The following is a 21,976-nucleotide window of genomic DNA, read 5'->3' on the forward strand; positions in this document are numbered from 1 at the left end:
TGTGTGCATATAATAAATAATTTTTTTATATTTTAAAATATATTATACATAATAATAAAATATATAAACGAACATATCATATTTTAATAAATAAATAAATAATTTAACATAAATATATTATTGACACAAAAAAAATTAATTTCGCGTGTGTCACGAACTGTCGTTTGTGAATTAAAAAGATTTTTCTTTCATTATATTAGTATAGATATATAGATGAGAAGAAGAATTTAAGTAGCGATGGTTGAAAAATATATAAGGGATATTTTTGGTAAATTCTAAAAATTGGTGCGGCTGTGTAAGTAATCGTCATTTTTGAATAAAAATGATATTTTATTTTTTATATAGCATAGATATAAATTTTTAAGAAAATAATATAATATTACCCTAATTAGGGTACAATACTGAATACACACACCAAATCCCTCTTCTACGACTCAGTTTGTATACACACACACAAGTTTGCGTGCGTGTGTGTGTGTTTGTTTATATATTAGCAGTATTTTATTGGACTTCTTCTTCTCCACCTCACTTCCATTTCACCCTTTCTCTGCGCAGCAACCACATTGTATCTCTCTCTCTCTCTCTAAACTTCTTCACCTCTCTCTCTCTACAATCCGAAGTTCTTCTTTTCTGAAGCTTCGTTCAGTTTATATCCCATCAAAAGCCCTAGCCCAATATATACAGACAATCATTTACATGCACTTATTCGGATTTGGGATTGTGTGTTCTTGCGGATGGAACTTTGGCGCCGATCGGCCATCAAAAGGTGTTTATTCTGTGTTTTGATTTGTGAGAAGAACTGGTGATAGTTTTCGTTGAAATCAACCGTGCCGTTTTGAAGAGCATTGGCGCTGTTATGGCTTCTACTGTTCCTGCGAAATCTCAGCCGCTACACAATTTTACTCTGCCGCATCTCAAATGGAATAAGGACGGGCACTCGGGCGCCGCCCACCAACGCCGCCGCTCCATCAAATCGCCGTCCCGGAGACCTAGTATGTCATCCGCATCTCCTATCCGCCAGCCGCCGTTTCGTGATTCCGTTTCAGCGACGCCGCCTCGACGTCAGTCTCCGTTGCGCGACTCCGTGGTGGTGGTGGCGTCGCCGCGTGAGTCTCTGGCTAACGGGGAGCATCTGGGTAAACAGTCTCCGACACCTGGAGAATCATCCAAACTGTATCCAGCTCGCGAGTGGGTGAAACACTCGCCGATCGGTGGAGAGCCGGCGCGGCATTTGCCCAAGCGTGATTTGGCTTCCGAATCGGAGGCTTCGGGCAGAAGTAAAGGGGCTTTGGTTGAGTCCCGGAGAAATAATTCAAAGAGTTTGACGTCGAATAGTATAAAGAATGGGGTTTATTCAACAAATCCTGAACGAGCTACTCAGAAATTTGAGACGAAATCGAAGGGAAAAGAAGTCGATGTGGCTGGAACTAAGAGATCGAAAATCTTAATTAAAATTCCTTGCAAGAACAACAAAACGGAGGAGGAAAGTCCGCAAGAAGAGCCGCTGAAGATTCTGAATGCTGATGAAGATGATGAGAATAATGAAGTGCAAGAAGGGGCGAAGACTAGTAATAGTGTTGATGAAGAAACCAAGACATGGAATTTGAGACCTCGAAAGCCCATACGCAGGTCGCTAAATGTGACTGGAGGTACAGTGAAAAACAATGGTTTGGCGATGCCCGAAAAGAATAAAGCTCAGTCACCCATGAGTCTGAACAATAGATCAGGGGAAAATGAAGGGAACGGCGGGGGTGGTGAGAAGAAGGAGAAGAGGAAGCTGAGCATTTCTGTGGCGCTGTCGAAAGAGGAGATAGAGGAGGACATTTTCGCACTGACTGGATCAAAGCCAGCGAGGAGGCCTAAGAAGAGAGCAAAGAACATACAGAAACAAGTAGATGTAAGACAAGATCTGATATCTGATCTTCTTGGATTATTTCGGCATGGTTCTTATTTCGTGTTTCTAAAATACAATTGATTGATTCATCTGAATTTTTGTGAATTTATTTAATAAACGATTGACTTATCTAATTTTCTTGATTGCAGTCTGTGTTTCCTGGATTATGGCTAGTGTCAATAACAGCAGATTCATACAAGGTGTCTGAAAATTCTCTAAAGGTATTGTGAACACAGTTAGGTTTGATTTCAGTATCGTCGTCTTAGTTTGCTGATTACTGATAAAGTGTCTGTGCTATGTACAGGGTTAGATGCAATCAACTGACAGAAGATCATGGCTTTCAAGTGTGCTCAATGGAAGTTTAATGTTCTTGGCTTCCAAATTTTGTGATGGCACTTGCAGGTATAATCTGCAGGAACTTGTATTTGAAAGGAAGAATAAGTGGTCTTATAGGGTTTAGTTCCCAGTTCTTCTTTTCTTTCTTTTTGATCTCCTAACATAGGGAGATTCATGATAGTTCCTTTATTTATCAGTAGTGGCAGTTGTAAATATGGATTTCTTGATCTTTAAGATTTTCATTCCAGTACCCACTTCTTGTTGTTTTCTATGTTTTTTTCGATTTGCTGATTAATTTTTTTCTTCGTCTGCAATTATGATTTTCTGGGATTTTGCTCTACTGCTGAGAAATTGAGATTGGCTTTTCTGTTAATGATATACACATCCTGATACAACTCAAATATGCTTATACATGATCTCTTCATCATTTATATTTTCCGACATATGGCCCAATAAATTCTGAAGTACACTTACGAGTTTATGATGACATTTGACGTGAAGAACCCCCAGATTTGTGTGGTGATCTTTTGTATTTTCAGATTGTGCGTCTGTGCAGCATTGTGCTGTGGGTTTAAAGGTCCTAGAATCACAATATAATATATTTTTGAATTTCTATTCAGAATTTTTATATCTAATAACGGAAAAATAGGGTCTATAACATGCAATGAAACTCCAGGGCAAAGGTTTCGGACCCTCTGACTGGCAAACTGCTGCGACATATGTAGAGGAGAAGGAGCTTAATAGAACTGCTATTAGATATTCACAATGTAATACTGCTGGTCACAGTCAACTTGTTTCCATGATGAATCTCCTCAGAGAGCTGATCTTTCATTTGTTGATCCAGGACTTGTGGCCACAAAATAGTTGAATGCCGCACAAGGATGTTTCGTTGAGCCAGTTCTCTTTTAATTTCTCCTCTTTCTTCAATGGCTATGTTTTACACATTTGGGGCAGCAAAGGGACTGAAATACAAGTCAAAATCCTGTACTTCCATCCCTTGGTAGTTGTCTCAACCTTTTTTCTTAAACTATGCTTTAGTTCTCGTCAGTAAAACTCACACATTAGAGTTGGTCGTAGTTCGTTTCTCTGTTGTTCCCGAATCATCTTCACAATCAAGTTGGGATCAATCTTTTTATAATTCAGCTCCACAAGTTGATCTACACATCTTCTGATGTCCTTGGGATAGGCATTTTTATGTTGCATTTGTTCCTCTGCTATTGTCGCAGTGCATTCTTTTGCCTGCTTTATCCCTTTGCATTAATGAACTGAAAGCACTGTCATGCCTTTTCTTACTTACATATATGTATTGATGCTGGGGGCAGGTGTAGGGTGTGGAGTTTGAACTTTGAAGAGGACATTAGGATTTGGAAAGAATGTGTGGAGAAATGTAATGTATTACTTTATCTATTGAAGGGAACTATGGAAACACATATTGGTTGGCTTGACTTTAGATGAAGGAGATGAGACTTTCAAAGTTCACCTTCCAAACTTTTCGTTGAATACTACTCCATTGATTTGGTTGATTGTTATTCAAGATTGGGTCCTACATATTATCTAACTTATGGGTCATTTCATTGTTAAACTCAAGTGGCTTGTTATCTGCCCACAACTTATTATGATTACGACATTCATGTTGCTCTTTTTATGGTTTTTTAACTTGAATTATCTCATGTTCCAATCTTTGTATAGTTCAAGTTTCTTCATCTCCCTCATTGTGGAACTGATCCGAGTCAAAGAACCTTACGATCAGTCAGCAGGAAGAAAAGGGTTCGTATTGCACGATTCTACATACATCTGTAGCATATTGTACAATGCGATTTGCCATTTCTCACGAGCATAATTTTATACCGCCAATAAGAGCACAATACAAACTTATGAGAATTTTTTCTTTTTGTATAGTATAATGTTTTTCAAAAGGTGTTTGTGTAAGTTTTACTTTTGAATAGAAGATGAAGTTGTAATTACAACTACAATTTTAGAAAGTATAATTGTATTTCAACATAAGAGAATCTCAATATAATTTAGGCCTTATTTGTATTGTCTCCCTTGGTGCTGAAACCGTGTTTCAGTGGTTGACTGCCGCAACAGCTCACACAGGCGGGATTGTTGAAGAGGCACCAAGAGACTTGCGCGAAAAGTCCGGGGGATGGCTTCCTTTTTTTAAACGAATAACTTCAGAAACTTCTTGTTGCTTTTTTGTATGTAACGCATAGGTTTTTATATGTTTTTAGACTAGTTTACCTATACACACCCCTCCTTTATGAGTTGAAATACATCCAACTCTTAATAGGGCCAGGGTCCACTGAATTTGATACTTGTTTCGTTTACTACTTATAATATCTTGCCTTTAGCAAGATTTGAAATCCACCCCATCTCATTTCAAGTTCGGATTTAATTTTTTATTGTAAACTCTATTTCATCTTCTACTTCATCCACGTTACACAGCCCAGTCCAATCTTTATAGCCGTTTGCTTATAGTGAGTTCAGGGTCCGGGCTTAAACACTGTTACACCCCTACTGTGCAACCCACCTGTTGAGGTGGGTTAAGACTTTTGGAGGAGAAAGTAAATAAGGATAAGGGCTGGAATTGACCTTTGTATCCTACTAAGGAATATTGCCCATGGCAGAAAACTTGGAGATTGTGCCGAGATGCATCGAGGCCATTGCTAGCAACAAACTACAGAGGTGGAAATGAAGCTAACCGACGAAGGAAATTAGCAATGTGACGAGAGTAGGAGTTGCGGCTGCAAGTTCATGGTTTAGATGCATGAGCTCGAAATTTTGAGTTTGCCATTGTTTAGTCATTCAACATCATCAAACAATTCTCATTCTCCTTAACTGACTTTCAATTTAACAGATCAAATCATTCTTATTCTTCCTAATTTAATTTTAATTTAACAGACCTGCCTTTGTTGAATTGGAATCTTCTCCTTCTAAGGGGGTTTCCAACAAGGTTAGGCGGTGGTCTAGATGCGAGGCCTATTTCTAATTTTTAAATTGCTTCAAGGTAACATAGTAATAAGGTAATTACACTACTTGAAAGGAAAGAACGTGCCAGCGGAAGCGAGATTCGAAAATTAATAATTTAAAATTTAAACAAAAATTGTACTGAGGGGTGTATTTTTTGTGCTCCCGAGCGTTCGATGTAGTATGAAAATTAACAATAGTAAAGAAATAATCATACGAGGCTATGGTTGAAAATAAAAGGAAAAGCGTAAATGTAAAATCGAATTTTACCTCTCAAAGTTTCAAGCTTCCAATCGGACAACTTCGTCGAATTTGTCCACTCGAGATTCCGATGTAAGAATCCTCCAAAGATTATCCAAATCACACCAGAATAAACAACATTTTGATCCCTTTGCTAGAAGGAATCAAAACCAAAATTCTCACCTAGTGAGAAGGGGAGGGGCGGCCGAAACTAGGAGGAGAGGGAGAGAATTTTGTGTGATATATTGTGTTATGAATTATTATATAAATAATTATACACAATACTTATTTATATACCTTAAATAGATAAATAAAAATGTGTCTAGATACATTCTATAAGGCAACTCTTCAATCCATTCCAAATAGAGAAGAGTCTAATTATGACTAAGTTAGCACTTTCAAAAAATACAATTATTTGGTCAACTTTCTCTCCATTATTTTTGCTAGTTAGTGGGCCACAATGAGTGGGCCGATTTTCTCTAAAATAAATTCAAGGCCCAATGGATTTTAATTAAATCTAATTTAATAAAAATTCATTTACTGAGCTCACTAGGTATTTAGTCCAATTAAATACTCAAACCCAGATTGACTCTTATTAATTAATGAAATTCACATTAATTAATAAGAGCAAACACAATTTAAATTAATCCAATTAATTTAAACTTGGGTCATCCATCCAATGGGAGTAATTTAAATTAACCCCATATGTAAGTAATCCAATTACTCACATCTTATAAAATTAATTCCAAATTAATTTCTTGTTCTTTCTCGATGATTTACGTGTGACTCTTTAGGTTCACCTTTTAGCAGACTTGGGCAAGTGCCCAATGCTATGATTAATTAAATTTAATTTAATTTATAATTCGTAATCAACCCTTGATCAAGAGAACCCGCTACCATGATGGCCGAACGGTCCATGGGACTAGAGAGTAGGTGAATGTCCGTGTGAATATTTAGGCTTTCCAGTCCATATGGGTGCCGTCTACCGTCTCCCAGCCTTAGTCTAGGGCATGGAATTTGGTGTTGGTTTCCATTCTGGACTAGACTTCTATGCTTAATACTTGAGATCGCATTACGCCAAGTTTATCGACACAAAAATCTCCTTTTTCTATTCAATCAATCACTGTGACTACAGGTTCATAAAGCGCGAACGCATGTCCAAGTGCATAGGAGATATTTTTGTCAATAGGGGAAGAATCCTCTTCTTGGAACTCACCATCCTAGCTACATACTCCGACTACATTGGACAAGTCTTATGATGATCATGTCTGCGACACAATCACCTCTTGTCCAGATCCAAGATACAGTCATTTTATGCACGTGACTGCCGTGATTTCTCAAGTCTGAGGATTACTTCCATATTATTGGAGTCGGGGACTCAAGTTATACCGACCAAGCCTCCAAGACTTCCATATGACGTACCATGCGAGTCAGTTCAGTCAATTAACTACCGTAACAACTAACCCATTGAAATTACATAGACGTCCAACGTTTGTCGTCGATGAAACACGTCACTCATCCAATGAATGCAATACTCAGTGCAAGTCTCAGTATGACCCCCAATGCCCAGTCTCGAGATCCTCAACTTGGAACGTCTCAGACTAACCTTAGAAGTTGGTTTCGTTGCCGCCATCTAATGCGCAACCCAACTACATAGATTATTAAATGGTCTATGGGTATCTTTTGTGACGTCAAATCAATGCTTAACGTAATTGATAAGTATAACAGACATATTCACCAAAGACAAAAACTTACCATATTCGTCGGGACAATATTACTTTAATAAAGATTGCTTGAATCTCTCGAAATCGCCAATTTAATTGGCTATTTGGCCACTTATTCCAACACTCATCTCCTTTGAGGTTTGATATAATTACGCGTCAATCTCCTATAATTTAATTGGCTATTTGGCCACTTACTCTGATGTTTGCTTCTGTCTAACAAATAAGTCCTTCTATCAGTCAAAATTTACAGGATTCAATGATATAAGAAAAATTGATAAAAGTTAATATTTGTTCTGGATTAACTTATTATTGATTTATCGTAGGTCAAATAAATTTTTTTATGACCAGATTACCTTTATACATCACATCACATAATGCATGTGAGGATGTATATCTTCACTTTTATAAGGATAGTTTAATAAAAAAAAATTATTTAATTTATAATAAATCAATAATAAGTCAACTGTGAGTAAATATTAGTTTTCATTCAAATTTTTTGTTAATATCAATAAATTTAGTTAATTTTGATTAATAGATGGATCTATTTATTAGATGGAAGCAAATCTTAAAGATACTAGATGTGATTTTTTAAATCACAGAAAGTTTAAGTGTACTTACACCGAATTTCAAGGAAGGAAAATGTAAATTATCCTTATAGTAATTGCATCTTAATGATACTCTTATCATGCAAAATAAACAAAGAATACAATTTTATCCTATTACGATAATCAATCAAAGTAAATTTAGAATAATTAAAAGGGGAGTAATCTCAAGTACATTTTCTTATTTGGTACGAGAAAAATAGATTGAAAAGAAAATATTATTTTTTATAATTTTTACCAATTAACTATTTTTCTTCATTTTGTGTTAAAAAATAAATAATTTAATATTATATTAAAATAATTTTAGTATACAAAAAAAATTTAAAAAATCTTATTAGTAAAAATATTCATTAACCAAATAACAAAAATATATTTTATTAATAAAAATATTCATAAAAAATGAGTATTGAAACCATTTCAGTTTAAAAATAAAATAAAATTAGTACCAGTGACCTCAAATAAAGAATTCAAATTTAGAGAAAAATATGTACTATTTTATCTTTTTGGTCTTATACTTTCACTTTTTTCGTCCAATTTTGAATAAAAACAAAATTGGAGTTAAGAGTGATTTCATGTACATCAAGTTTTAGTTTTTCTCTAACTATTTTCCCTAACCAAATACCAATATTTTTCTTATTCATTTATTTCTACTTTCGCTTTTTTTTATATACCTACTTTTCATCCCAACCAAACAAACCCTTAAATTTAATTCTAGTTTATCTTCTCATCCAGTTATCCTATACACAAAGTAAACGAGCCTAAATGTATTAAATCTTTTCCTAAATAAAATATATGATGTCTTCTTTATACACATAATATATGTATGTTAAATGAGGTAGAAGATAGCATAGAAATTATAATAGAAAATTCAATCTGATTTCAAGCCCTCCTCCAGTAACCTGCCCGCTCATCATCTCAAGCTCCAGTCCAACCATCCTCCCCGATAATTAAATAAATTAATAGGATAATTACACTCTTTTTCCTTAAGATTTAGTGTAATTATATGTAAAATTTCTATAATTTAAAAAATTACATCTAGTACCCATGAGGTTTGTATTAATCTAACAAATAAGCCCCTCATCAGTCAATATTAACTGAATTTATTGATATTAAATAAGAAAAAACTGTATAAATACAGATTTATTACAGGCCAAATAAAATTTTCTAACTAGATTACCTTAATAACGGTAAAAATATACCTACTCATATGCATTAAAGTATGAAGATGTATAAGGATAATTTGATCATAAAAATTTATTGCAATAAATCAATAGTAAGTCAATCAGGGTTAAATATGAATTTCTATTCATTTTTTTGTTAATATTAATAAATTCGACGAATTTTGATTAACAAATAGACTTATTTGTTAGACGAAAGCAATTTTTAGGGTACTAGATATAAGTTTTTCAATTATAAAAAATTTAAGTGTAATTACAACAAATCGCGCTATGGAAGAATTTAATTATCCCTAATTTAATTACACTTGGACATATTATTTTGATAGGCTTAGGGTGAATCTGAGTTTTCAAATGTATATACACCTTTGATTTTTGCATTGTAACAAATCCAAAGGTACTCAAAATTAAATTCAAGTACATTTTTCTCTCTTTGGAGATACATCATCATAACTATGATGACTATGTATACGAGGATAATTCTCACTAAATCCAAAGAATTAGGAGAAATCACATCCATTCATTTTGAGGGTCCCATTTGGAGACTTGCATCCTCCTAGGAGGAGGACTCCTGGACCCAGAGCGGAATGAATTTTTTGTTGCAAAATTTATTTTATTTTTCACTTGATTTAATACACATACGTTATGGTTTTTTGTATAGTCATATGATTGAGTTTTTGGATTTTTGAAATAGTGTAAAAACAAGTGATTCGAATTATTGCTATTTGATTTGGGCCTGTTTTGAAAGAGTCGAAGTATTTCAAAATGTTTGTTGACACGAACAAAGTCAGGAAAAAGCTTTTAAAATTATTGTAGAAAGAAGATACTTTGTCTGATGGTAGCCTGCTATAAAATCTTTTCCAAAATATATTATTTTTATATTTATAAAGTGCGTATATTGAATGCCGTAGAAAATGAAATAGAATTTGCAACAGAAAAATACAAGTTGATCGGTGGATGGGATCAAACATCTCTTTGTTAATTATTGCCTATTAGATAAGTCCATAGATTAGAGCCCAATAAAGGAAAGCCCAATTTCATAAAAGGAAGCCCATGAGCCCACATAGGCTGGAGTTTGAAGAAAGGGCGAGTATCTTCAGGCGAGCGATGGTGAAAATGGGAGTGAAATGGAGGAGAAAGAGGAAGGTAGAGCGGTGAATGGGGTGGTGGTAGTAGACGAGTGCTGGTGGTGGGCCGCCGCGAGCGCCGCCCAATTGGGGTGGGGCATTTCGACCTTCAGAAAGGGGTATGCCGGCGACTCGCGCCTCATGCCCTTCAAAGCCTTCGCTGTCGCTTCTCTCTTCGTTGGCGCCGCCGCATCCGCCGCTGTAGCCTCCCTCCGAGCTTCTGGTCTCCGTTCTGTAAGTGTTTTGTATTTTGTCTGTTTGGTTTTGTTTGGGATCGAGACGCTTTTGTTTCCTCAAGGGAATCATTTTTTCGTAGAGGAAGATATGCATTATTGAATTGGGGTTTTGGGGTTCTGTGAGTTCAAGTATGATTGATTTAGACATAAATATTTGGCGACATGTGAATTTAATGGCACAAATTTGTTTTCAATTTCTGATTTTTTCCTGAGGTTTAGCACTTAGCTTATTTTTGGTCATTGTATGTGTATTTGTTGGTCAGTATTATGCATTTCGAATGTATATCTACGTACGTAGGGGATGAAGATCTTGGCACTAGTGACATCAGCAATTCTGTAGTTCCACATGTTAGATTGTCATGATCATCACTTTGGAAGCTAGATTAGCATAAGCAAATAAAAATATTGTTTTAGATTGTAGATGGTTTGATATGGGCCATGACCTATGTTGGTGGAAGGTGATCTAGGTAAGAGAACTGTTAATTTCTGTCTGGGTTGAGATCATTCAAGTGATGGTTGGAGAAGAGATAGTAGATAACTGAGATGATGAGATACTCAAAGCAGAACAATGAAGATCAAATGATAAATTATTGTGGTGTTTGGACATATTTATTCTTGACGACAGTATTGTTTTATAGGTTTTGTTAAAGTTCTAGGTGGCACAAATCAAGGCTAGTTGGTTGTTTTTCTTCCCCTTACCACAACCTGTTATCGTTTTCTTTTTAATTTAAGAAAATTGTTTAATGCATAAAGCGGAATGTAAAGATGTTCGCCCTCCTGATGCTTCACCATAATGTTTCTGTGAATAATCCATATACTCTCGTTCTTGTATGCATATGTTACTGCAGTTTAGATTCATCCTTGTTTCTCTATCAGGTTTTCCAAAATTTGACATAAATTGGCTGTCTTTGCAGTAACAAATGAATTATTTGATCTGCTCAAGAATTCGTCGATGTAGGTTCCTTACCACCACACCTTCCATGTTTCTTGTAGGTGGAAGACATGAAGGCCTTAGGTACAAATATACGGACTGAACTTGGATTACGTCCTAGGGCACGTGATAAGTAGATCGATTCCAACCCATCAATTTGTTTGAATGGGTTCGGCTTTCTCCTACGCCATTGTATTAAGAAGTTTTCTAGAGGAATTACAGGAAACTAGTGTGCCACTGAGTTCTATTATACTTTTCTTTTTGAGGCAGAATGTTACTCATATCCATCTGAAGAGGTTTTAAGTCTCTAATGTATTTATGTGATGTTCCTAATGCTTTACTTAAACTTATCTAAATGCTGACCCTTTTTCTCTATGAAAGAAGTTTAGTCTCTTGCTTGTGATACAAATGGACTCTTATGCGTCTGCATATTGAAAATAGCTTTCTTCTTTTTACCTGCATGTTGACCATCATTATTCAATCTACAGTTATTTTCCTTCATTTTCTTGCCTCTGACTACATCAATGACTTATGACATGCTTTCCCCAACATAAGATTTGAAATTATACATTCACTTTCTTTCAAAATTCTCCATATGCACCTTATTCTCTTTCATTAGAATTTGGACGATATTAGCAAAAATAAAATTACAATAATTTTTTAAAATTTTTCCTCTTATTTAATATTTTCATATATACTTTTGTACTATATATATTTTAAGTAAGATTAATATATTATTATATTTTTTTCCTTATAAGTAACAAGCTTATTACATGAAAACATTAATGAGGTGTAAAATTAAAATTTTATATATTTTTTTTTGCTAACGTCTCATTTTCCATTCAAATTCTAACAAAAAGAGATTAAATACAAACAATAATTTTTGTTAAAAAAGTGTAAGTGTAATATTTACAACTTTGGAAAAAGTATAATTTCACATTCTTAGAGAGATTTTAAAGTAATTTATACCCGTTAGTTTATAACTACAGAGCCAACTGCAACTCAGAGAGATTGAGGAAGCCTTTCAAGGCATCAAGAAAGTTCTAAAATTTAATAATCCGCAGTTCTTTGCATCTAAACAAAATTTTATGTTTCTCACACCTGTGAGTAATGCAACATAATGTTCCGGGAGAGATACAATTTCTAATAAAAAAAGAAAAGACCAATCGGCGGAGAGAAATGGAGAAAAACGTTCCGCAAATGGAAGAAGAGTAAAACTTAGTGAATAAAGCCTCAATTGATCAGATACTATTTAAGGATTATCCACTGAACAAGATCCACGCAGTAGTGATTTCAGCATCTCAGACAACATTAACATTTGAAATTATTGGTTAACGGGAATGGCTTCTAGTGTCCGATCATCTCGATGCAGCAGATCAAATTGTTCATACCGTATATGCTCTCAGGCAGGAACGTAAGACTCGAGCATCAATTGAGCTGGGGAAGGTGATGTGACTTCAACAATTAAGTACATGAACTTCCACTGCTTCTCCACCTTGTCTTTGAACATCTCTGAGTAAACTTTCCCAGCTCCATGTGGTCCCCGAATGTGGAAATTAACCTACATGTTGACCATTACTCTGCCATATCCTTGAGATATTTGAAAAATGGTTTGAATCCTATTGTTTTTCAGTTATTTAAGGTACCATTTCAAGATTACATACAGCGCTTTCAGAATAGGATAGATATTACTTACCACAACATGTTCGACGCCTTCTTCATCAGTCCACGTTTTATGGGGAATGCGTTGACGAGCAGCCCTATTCCTACTCTCTGATCCGTAGCCCGTGATGGGGGATCCGATTCTAACTCTAACCTGTTGGATAGTAATAAGTCCAAAGAGCAGAACTACTTGGAACAGAACTAATGATGCAGATCTAATATTATGGAGGCAGAGGAGTTTCTTGAACTATTCTAGGTTTTCAAGGCAACAGTAATTTTTTGTTTTCAGGTCAAAATGAACAAATGTTGTCCATGACAGGGAAAAACAATCTTCAACAAAGAGTTCAGAAATGTAAAATTTGAACCAAAATGGAAAGCTAATTTCACTAATCTTTCAAACTAAAGCTCTTTTGCTCTAGTTAATCGGATGCCTAACAATTTTGTTATTTCTAATGAAGATACTCATGTTCACTGAGTTTGACCAAAGTGAACCATATAAATATAAATTCTTTCATCCTGTCCTTTGATTGAGAGTTTCCAGTCTTGAAATTGAATAATGTTTGTGTTGATGGTCCTGTACTTCTATGTGATTATTGTACTAGTTTCTTCTTTAAGCATAACAAGTACAACAAACAGTGAACTTAACTCGACACCAGGTAAAAGTGGATAGTGTATTTCTGCTGGCCCAACTTATTTTCCATCTACAAAGGTTATATTTACATATTACAGTTCTATAGTTAATGAGGGGCATATATTGAGCTCATCTTCCACCTAAACACTACAAAAGGTTGATTCATGATAAAGAAAATTGAGAGCAACGTACTTGGCTGTCATTTTGAACCCTTTCCAAAGCCTTGTTGAAGATTTTGTACCTATAAAGAATCATCTTCAGTTATATCGTAGAGAACAAGAGGAAAACAATTTCTGAAAGGCTCACGTTCATGCAGCAAATTAATGTAGCTTACTCCTTTGGCTCAAATATAAGTTCTTTAAAAACACCATACGCTGCAGCGGCAGCAATGCCAAGGCCTGCAAGAATGACAAGACTATATGAAGCTCCTTCTGTAAATGTCACTGGCTTCTCTGGGATATTATATGTTGGAGCATCAAAGGGGTCCTCGACAGTGGATATCTCTTTTCGAGTCTGTCAAAGAAAGGTAAAAGGCAGTGCCCAATGTCAGTATGAAAATAGGATATATTAAAAAGTTACAAGCAGATATTAAAAAACAAATGAGCAATCGTACAAATAGATGAACTAAACTTAACAATGGGCTTCATAAATCTCGCATGTTTTTCGCATAGGGAAAAAGAAACAAAGAAGAGCGTAGCTGATGATAGAACATTCAAGAACCAAGTCTGCATCATCCCCAAGGGATGGCAGCCCGATGCGTTTGGGCACAAGACTTCCCTATGAGAGGTCTCTTATTCGAACCTTGAGTGTGTGTGTGAGTGTTAGGGGAAAAAAAATAAAAAAGGAAGAGCCGAGTCTTGCATTACAAGGGCCTCTAATCATGGTTATGGTTAACACAGAAAATTCGCCTTATCATTGGTTGGACTAATTCCCAAGAAAAGGCGCTATTCCTTAAGATGATCTTGTAGATCAAGTTTTGACAACTGAAACCAGATATCAGGATGCCAAACTGATCAAAGAGGTTATCATGTACCAATATGCCAGGACGTAAGTTCATGTTTATGTGAAAGCAACAGTATGTCGTCATTCACTTAACAAGATTGTTCTCAATGTGAGTGATAATCAGTTCAATCTTTGTTATGAGAAAAAGTTGAAAAGTTTTGCATGGGATTCTCTTCTTGCTGAGGAAATTCTCTTTTACCTGAACGACACACATGTCAGGGAAGCTTGCTGCGCAAGCATGGAGGTATGAAATTAAGCTATGATACACTCCATTTTGTAGATTGAGCAATCTTCTTCTACACAATCATACATTATGGCAATAGGTAAGTTATGCAACATAGTCTACTCCTGGGTATAAAAAATATCCATGCCATAATCTCGTCTTTGATTCCTAAAGTATACCCTGTATAAGAACTGAGAGTTAAAAAACTCTGTCTGAGATACTTTATTCTCTCTATCCAGAAGTAGCATGAATGCAATACAATTTTTTCCAACAATACGTTCACAGAAGAATATCAGATTTGCTTCTTCTAGAAAGTCACAAATCGGTATTATTAAATTTGGGGATACTTTACAAACCTCTGATTGTTTTTGTCTGCTTGACTCTGTAGTTTTGGATGCAAGGGTTCTAGTAAAGCAAGAACTTCCCATATTCTGCCCAGTGCTCATGGCAAGTTGAAATGCTGACTGAAAAATCACAGAGTGCCGTCTAGTCCACTGATCTCTGGGTAGGATACAGTTCTCTGCCAAAATAATCACCGGGTGATTTTAATTAACAGAAACTCCACTGTAAGCTACATGTTTATTGAACACCAATCCAAATCCACCTCCAAAACCCCAATAAAGTGGGAAAGAAGAGAACAAAAGAATGAGAATAATCGAACTCTCCTTCTATCAGAAAATAAGAAAAATAAGAATAAAACAAATAAAAATTTTATGCTAATCAGGAAACCAACATCCCAAGTATGTATTATAGTTATAGCAAACAGACAATGCAATATCCAACTCTCAGGAAATTCCAGAAATGGTCCCATCAGAATTGAGTATTCTTTGTGAGAGGCAAGTACGATAACAGCATGGTTATTTCTACCTTTCAATAAAGTTTCAATCAAGGATAGTAAGTAAAGTAGATAGACATGGTATTAACCAAATACAAAAGAGAAGGAAACCGGCCAAATATATGAGAAGAAATGAATTAAAAAATGTAATAGCCCCAAATTCGCGTCTAGCACTTTTCATATAGTGGCTTCAAAAGGGCACTTTTTCTTTAAGTAATAAAACACGTCTACTAACCACCAACTTGACGAGCAACCTGCAGAATAAAGAAAAAAAATCATCACTACTAGAACAGGCGAGAGACCAAGATTACACAAATATTAACCAAAAACTATAACTTGACTGATCATTTCTTGCAGGATATACCACATATATAATTTATTTTGATTATAAACCTAAGAGAAGATTCTCTTAAAAGAGAAAATATGGAAACGGAGGTTTCAAAATATTCTAACATACACCTACGATAAGTTTCTCTTAAAATTGGGAAAAAATCAGATACTCAATAACAACCAGAATCTCAGCACAGCCAGATTTATAAGGACCACAATGGCAAGCCAGCGGTAAAGGCGTGTGTTTGCTAATGTGATACCGTCTCGAGACGATAAAGTAGAATAAAGCAACTCTCGCTGTAAGTTGCAACAAAGCTGAAACAAGGACTAGCACTGGTAACAAGGTAAAATGCAGATGACTTAAGAAACATCAATTTGCACTCCTATCAATCTTGCAAATTCCTATGGCATATAGCAAAAGGAAACTGTCATCAAGAAAACTAAGGTGTAAGCCATACTAGTTACATGACAGTACAGTTATGCCGATGTCAAGTTTTTCTTGTTAACCAATACGAAACCAACAAGTTCAATAGCACAAGGTACTCAACATACAATTAGCAAGAACACCTAAACTACCTGATTCAGTTATATAAGCAAAATCACAAACCCTCTACACCCAAAAAGTCATTCCACTAGATGAACATACACCAAAAGATATACCTTCTCCAGCTAATGAACTACCATGAAATTGCACATGAGCAGCAAATACAAGGTAGCATTAATCTCACACACCATTCTTAAACAAGAATTTAGCAAACATATCAGCTGAAAACAAAACATCAACAAAAGCGAATCTCTGACACACCCTTCTGGAGAAATCATTCATCAGTGATCTCCCAGTTGCTAAAGATGAAAATTCCGCAAAACCCACATCAGATACAGCGTTTGACGGCTTATGCTCCAACCCCTTGCATGATGATCTCAAAACATTCAACCATTTACTCTTCATCGAAACCCCACCTCGTCTAATGTTGTGCATCCTCTCTGTACACTCTCCTTTTATTCAATGATTCTTTTTCAGATCTTCACAACTTTTTCCCCCCAATGCTTTCTATTTACGTGTTTGTTTCCCAAAGAACGCAGAATTAGAGCAGCAGCATCACCAAGAAACTAAGTGAGAAGGGCGCGTACAAAAATACGTACATCCCTCGTATAGATTCTACTTGTTTATTTTCCGAACAGTAAAATTGAAAAAGAAGAAATGAAAAAGATCGGAGAGGAGAGGAGACTAGGGCTGAGAAGACGGAATGCTGTGGGTTTTGGGTAAATGACACGTGCCAAGGGTGCTCGCACGTGACACTTCCCCAGTTCTTTTTCTTTTCCTTTTTTATTTTTCTGGTTTTTTAGAATGTGTTTGATTGAATTGAAAAATGGAAGTACAACACACGTGAAAGTAAAAGTCAATGTATAAAAGATAATTAGACGTCTTGTTAGGAGGAAAATATGAAAGTGAAGTAAAATTCGAAATATATTCCTCCGGAGTTTAATATTATTTTCGTCTGAAATTGGACGAAAAGTAGAAGTATAAGGCCAAAGACATAAAAAATACAGTTTTTATTTGGGATAATTACATTACACCCCTTAGTCTATGACCTATTTACAGAAACCACCCCTATTTACAGAAACCACCCCTTACTTTTTAAAAAAATTGCACACACCCCTTAAAATATTAACATCATTACACAAAGTATCCCTATTTTTGGCTGATAGGGGTAGTTTCTATAATTATGCAAAAGATATGGGTGGTTTGTACAAAAAGATCATAGGTCAGGGGATATAAGTATAATTTTTTTATTTTTATTTACTCTATTACTCATATTGCTGCATACCAAATTTTTTGTCATACTACAAGGTCGAATGGTCTTCAAAATAAATTCTAAAATCATCGGGACTAACCTTACAAAATAAATATAAGCATTACGATGCTTAAGTCAGTAACAGTTTATAAAAGAAATAAAAAGAGAACTTGAATTAAAGTAAGAATAATGATAAGAAATAATAATAAAATGTATATATTCATTTGGAGCGTAAAATATAGGCTCAAAATAGCCTAAAAACCGAGAGAGAAAGGAGAGACTAAGTGAGAGTTTGAGAGTAAATAATGATGTTACCAAATTACTGTATAAGAGCTTTATTTATAGGCATGTATAGAGCAGGATACGAGGGTTATTGTAGAGTGTAGTATGCTGTTGGAAAGCTCTTTAAGTTGGCTATTATCCAAATAAAAATTATTTTTTATTTGGACTAGATTTGACTGAGATACGTAAGGTGGACTAATCTTGTCATGTCTGCCTAAAAATTCAAGAATTGGTTACTTGTTGATTTCGCAGCTCATTTGTCGCCGATTTATTTGAAACCACTTGAAGATGTTTTAGGATGATGTGTCTTAATGTATTGAAAAACTTTATGATGTGTTCGCCTAGATGTATGATGATGTACCAGACTGGAATGAACTTATTTCTTGGGTGTGTCAGTTCAGTAAAGTAGGAGGTAAACCTATGGGTTTTTCCTCTCTACTGATGGGCCAGTTGGGCTCACACCCAACTGGGCTAATGTGTCTTGCTTGTGGGTTTGTTTCCTTAATGCTGGGCCAGCTGGGCTAAGAGCCAGTTGGGCTGACCTATTTTATTTGTGTGTTAGATTCAATATTTTTAAGGGGCATCACATACATATATATATATATATATATATCCTCCAAAGTTGTTTATTATAGTAACAAAGACACTAATGTTTGATAATAATTTTTATTTTATTTAAACTACACAGTTTAAAACAAATGAACAATACTCATTTTGATGTTTTATTAATAAAAAATATTCTTATTATTTGATAAATATTTTTTAATAAGATTTTAATTTTTTTAGATACTAAATTATTGGTATAATATTAATTTATTTATTTTCTAATACAAAATGAAGAGAAGGGTTATTTAGTAAAATTACAAAAATAATGTTTTCTCCTTAATCTGTTTTCCTTATACCAAACAGGGGAAGTATTTGAGATTTACTCTCCTTCCAATCATATGAAACAATTTGAAAGAAAATTATTATTCTTTTCCTCCCCCTCCCCCTTTTACTTTATCTCCCCCTTCCACTTTCTTCTTTCCTTTATTTGAATCAAACGAACTCTTATTATTTGGCGAAAAATCTTACCCTAATTAAGGGTTTATATAAAACTAAATTATTACCCTTTATAATCCAACAATGATTAGTTTCTCGAGAGCATGCACCTTAATCATCATAAAACAACCAAATAAACTAGCTATTGGAATATCGCTAGAGTGTGTGCAATTTAAATTTTTATTATTATTTTTTATTATATAAAATAGAAGAAAAATAAAATGAACAATTGATCATTATTGATAACTTATTCAATAACTTTTAAGTTTGTGAAAGATCGTTTACTACTTTATCCTTCATGCATTAAGCGACTCTGTTGTTGCACAATACTAGTCATACTTACGTATATGGTGGAGTCAATCACATACAAATAACCTCCAACCTACCTGTGAAATGACACTCAAGTGGAAACTGCACGATGAAATTTCAAACTAGTAGCCCAATGCTAACCGACGTGCCCTATGAACCATCTGGCGTCGAGTATGTTGACCGCTTATCAAGAACTACATGAACAAATCCATAAATTTGGATGAACAATCATTTAGAGAATAAATTATTTATAAAATTGCAAAATTGATCCTATATGTATGGGGGGTTGGCAAAATTAGTCCTGTAAGTACTAGACTAGCAATTTTGTCATGTACATTTTAATTTAGTGGCAATTTTGACCAACTTTTGATCTTTTCGGCCAAAATTACCTAAAAATTAGCCAGAAAATTGGGGCTTAGGGTTTCGGTTTCCAAATGGTCCCAACTTAAATACTTAGAATCTTACATGGTTGCTTACGTGGTGTGGAGCATGGATGTGTTGGGGAGGCTAGTAGAGTTAAGACCATGGCAAAAGTTGGTATCAAGAAGGAGTTGCAAGGGGGAGGAGTTGGCAACAAACAAAAGATACCCAAATATTGGAAAGTTGAAGAAAACTAAAATTATTCGGTGACTCTCTCCTTATCATTCAGAAAAGACAAAATATTTCCAGGGCCGAAGAAGCAATGTAACTCGATCATTATCAAACGGACTGCAATTTTTTTTTTGTCCGTGGGTCAATCAAATTTTTATTCAACCCTATAGAATTAAGAATTTCTTTGATTTGTTAGAAAAAGAATGATCAAGTTCCCCCTTTTTTTGTTCAATCAATACATAATGCAATGGAACCGTAACAGTCAAGTGAAATCCAATCCATGAAATAATTTGATCTATGGACAACATCATTGTGGTAAAGGTCATAATACCAGACTTTGCACTCGAGGGCCAATCTCCGCATGGCCCGAGGAAACCTTTGCACACCTCCGTTACCTTTTGGGAAGCCTGTTTGAAGAGCCGATGTTTAGGAAGAAGCGAACAATAAATCTACTCATCAAAATTTCCAGCCCGGGGCATCAACACTTTGAATATTTTTCTACTGAGTCTTATCTCTTAGAAAGAGAGAGAATTTCCTATTTTTTTCGCTCATATTCGAATAAACCTTGTAATCGCAAGAAAGTGGGTTTTTTTGTTATGAGCCTAGCAAAAGAAAAATTGGGATAGGATCCTATAGGATCTCCCCCCTTCAAAATCGAACGTGAAAGTTTCCTTTCATCCGGGAACGTTTTTATGTCAGCAACACAAGCCAAAGCTTATGGAATTGTTAATCTTGTAGTAGTTGAATGAAAATTGATTGCTGGACGATATGCTTTCTAATGGAGGCGTTCCGAAGGTGAGAGGATGCTGGACGACAAAGAGTTGATGGGGGCAAGTTTGAAAAATCACGACAGCGATGCAAAAATGGCGCTGGTGAGATGTTGCCGAAAAGTTGATGAAAAAAGATAGGAGACATTCTGTTAGGATTGTTATAGCGTGGCAAAACTTTTGGTGGAGGTTCGGTGTTGTGGGTTGAATAATAGGCCAGCAAATCTACGAAAAAGAAGTTTTGACAGACAAATTATTAAATAGACCAAATCTTCCACACGTGATTCACACATTTTTTTCTGCCTCCACTCCACATCAGCATCCAAGCTAACTGTGTAAGTGACTTCCAATTAGTAGCCGGAATCCTAAGCCTCAAGTTGTTCGGCTAAAATCTGGCAATTTTTTACTGAAAGTATTAAAATTGCCAGTCTAATACTTATAGGACTAATTTTTTCACCCCCTATACATACAAGATCAATTTTGCAATTTTGCCTAAACTAGTTAAGGATCACATGGATATACTGAATACTACGACAAACTGAACATTATCAAGATAAATGGAACATAGTGAGTACTCATATGGACTCTAAAGGTCGATCGCAACGCAAGTTCATAACGAATACCAAAATTCTACATGATCAAAATAATAATCACGTTGTATCACTTAACTCTATAAAGTTCCAAAGGCCTATCCAATCCAAATAGGTAATGGAATGTGGTATTCGTTTTTGTTTATCAATAAACAATTTAAAAAAAAAAACCAGTCTACTCAAGTTTGTTGCAAGAATAAATCACTTTTGACATGTATATATAACCATGTATGATAACATATATTATTTCTCCAATTTTATAAAAAATAATAAAATTTTAAATAACACTCACAATAAAATCCACAAGAGGACTGATCTCAATGGATCATAAGAAAACTGATTGGATAATTCTTCTGCAAATACATCCTATAATAATCCCAATTTCCTAAAACATATGAGCATGATAACCAGTTGTACCTTAATGTGGTTATATACAAGTTATGTACTAAATAGAATAGTGGCATTTTAAGCTTGAAATTACATCATTATCTATCATAGTTTCTTTATTTTTTAATTAATTAATTAAATATAATTAGCAAAGCTAGTTAAAAACTATATTCAATTAGCCAACTGGGCTTGGCCATAAGTAAATTTAGTATCCTCCACTCAATTTATAGTATCAATCCAATTGAACTTAGTCACCCTTAATCCAATTTGTAATGTATAATATCAATCCAATTGAACT

General features: G+C 34.9%; 3 protein-coding genes across 8 annotated transcripts; 2 read left to right on the plus strand and 1 right to left on the minus strand.

Moving 5' to 3' along the window:
* Positions 1-502: 502 nt before the first annotated feature.
* Positions 503-5,052, plus strand: LOC105173283 (uncharacterized). Of its 6 annotated transcripts, XR_016062700.1 has the most exons (7): positions 503-1,897; positions 2,044-2,115; positions 2,199-2,296; positions 2,907-2,997; positions 3,075-3,230; positions 3,920-3,997; positions 4,300-5,052. XR_016062700.1 is itself a non-coding variant. In XM_011094978.3 (3 exons), exons 1-3 carry the CDS (start codon positions 857-859, stop codon positions 2,202-2,204), a joined length of 1,119 nt encoding a protein of 372 aa, XP_011093280.2. In that variant the 5' UTR covers positions 503-856; the 3' UTR covers positions 2,205-2,480. The 6 variants fall into 6 exon arrangements, 1 of the variants encoding a protein (XP_011093280.2); XR_016062698.1 differs by having other exon boundaries at positions 3,920-5,052; XR_016062699.1 differs by lacking the exon at positions 2,907-2,997 and having other exon boundaries at positions 3,920-5,052.
* A 4,976-nt stretch (positions 5,053-10,028) lies between these two features.
* LOC105173286 (StAR lipid transfer-like protein) lies at positions 10,029-11,641 on the plus strand. The gene is made up of 2 exons (XM_011094979.3): positions 10,029-10,299; positions 11,295-11,641. The coding sequence occupies exons 1-2, from the start codon at positions 10,066-10,068 to the stop codon at positions 11,367-11,369; spliced, it is 309 nt and encodes a 102-aa protein (XP_011093281.1). The 5' UTR covers positions 10,029-10,065; the 3' UTR covers positions 11,370-11,641.
* Positions 11,642-12,243: 602 nt separating this feature from the next.
* Positions 12,244-17,153, minus strand: SD3 (import inner membrane translocase subunit). The gene is made up of 7 exons (XM_011094980.3): positions 16,721-17,153; positions 15,821-15,839; positions 15,107-15,270; positions 13,860-14,038; positions 13,718-13,766; positions 12,929-13,048; positions 12,244-12,793 (listed from the first exon to the last, which is right to left on the minus strand). The coding sequence occupies exons 1-7, from the start codon at positions 16,892-16,894 to the stop codon at positions 12,635-12,637; spliced, it is 864 nt and encodes a 287-aa protein (XP_011093282.1). The 5' UTR covers positions 16,895-17,153; the 3' UTR covers positions 12,244-12,634.
* Between the last annotated feature and the right edge of the window lie 4,823 nt (positions 17,154-21,976).

This window comes from Sesamum indicum, linkage group LG11 (assembly GCF_026168435.1).
Source record: "Sesamum indicum cultivar Baizhima isolate 11 linkage group LG11, ASM2616843v1, whole genome shotgun sequence".
Lineage (NCBI taxonomy): Eukaryota > Viridiplantae > Streptophyta > Magnoliopsida > Lamiales > Pedaliaceae > Sesamum > Sesamum indicum.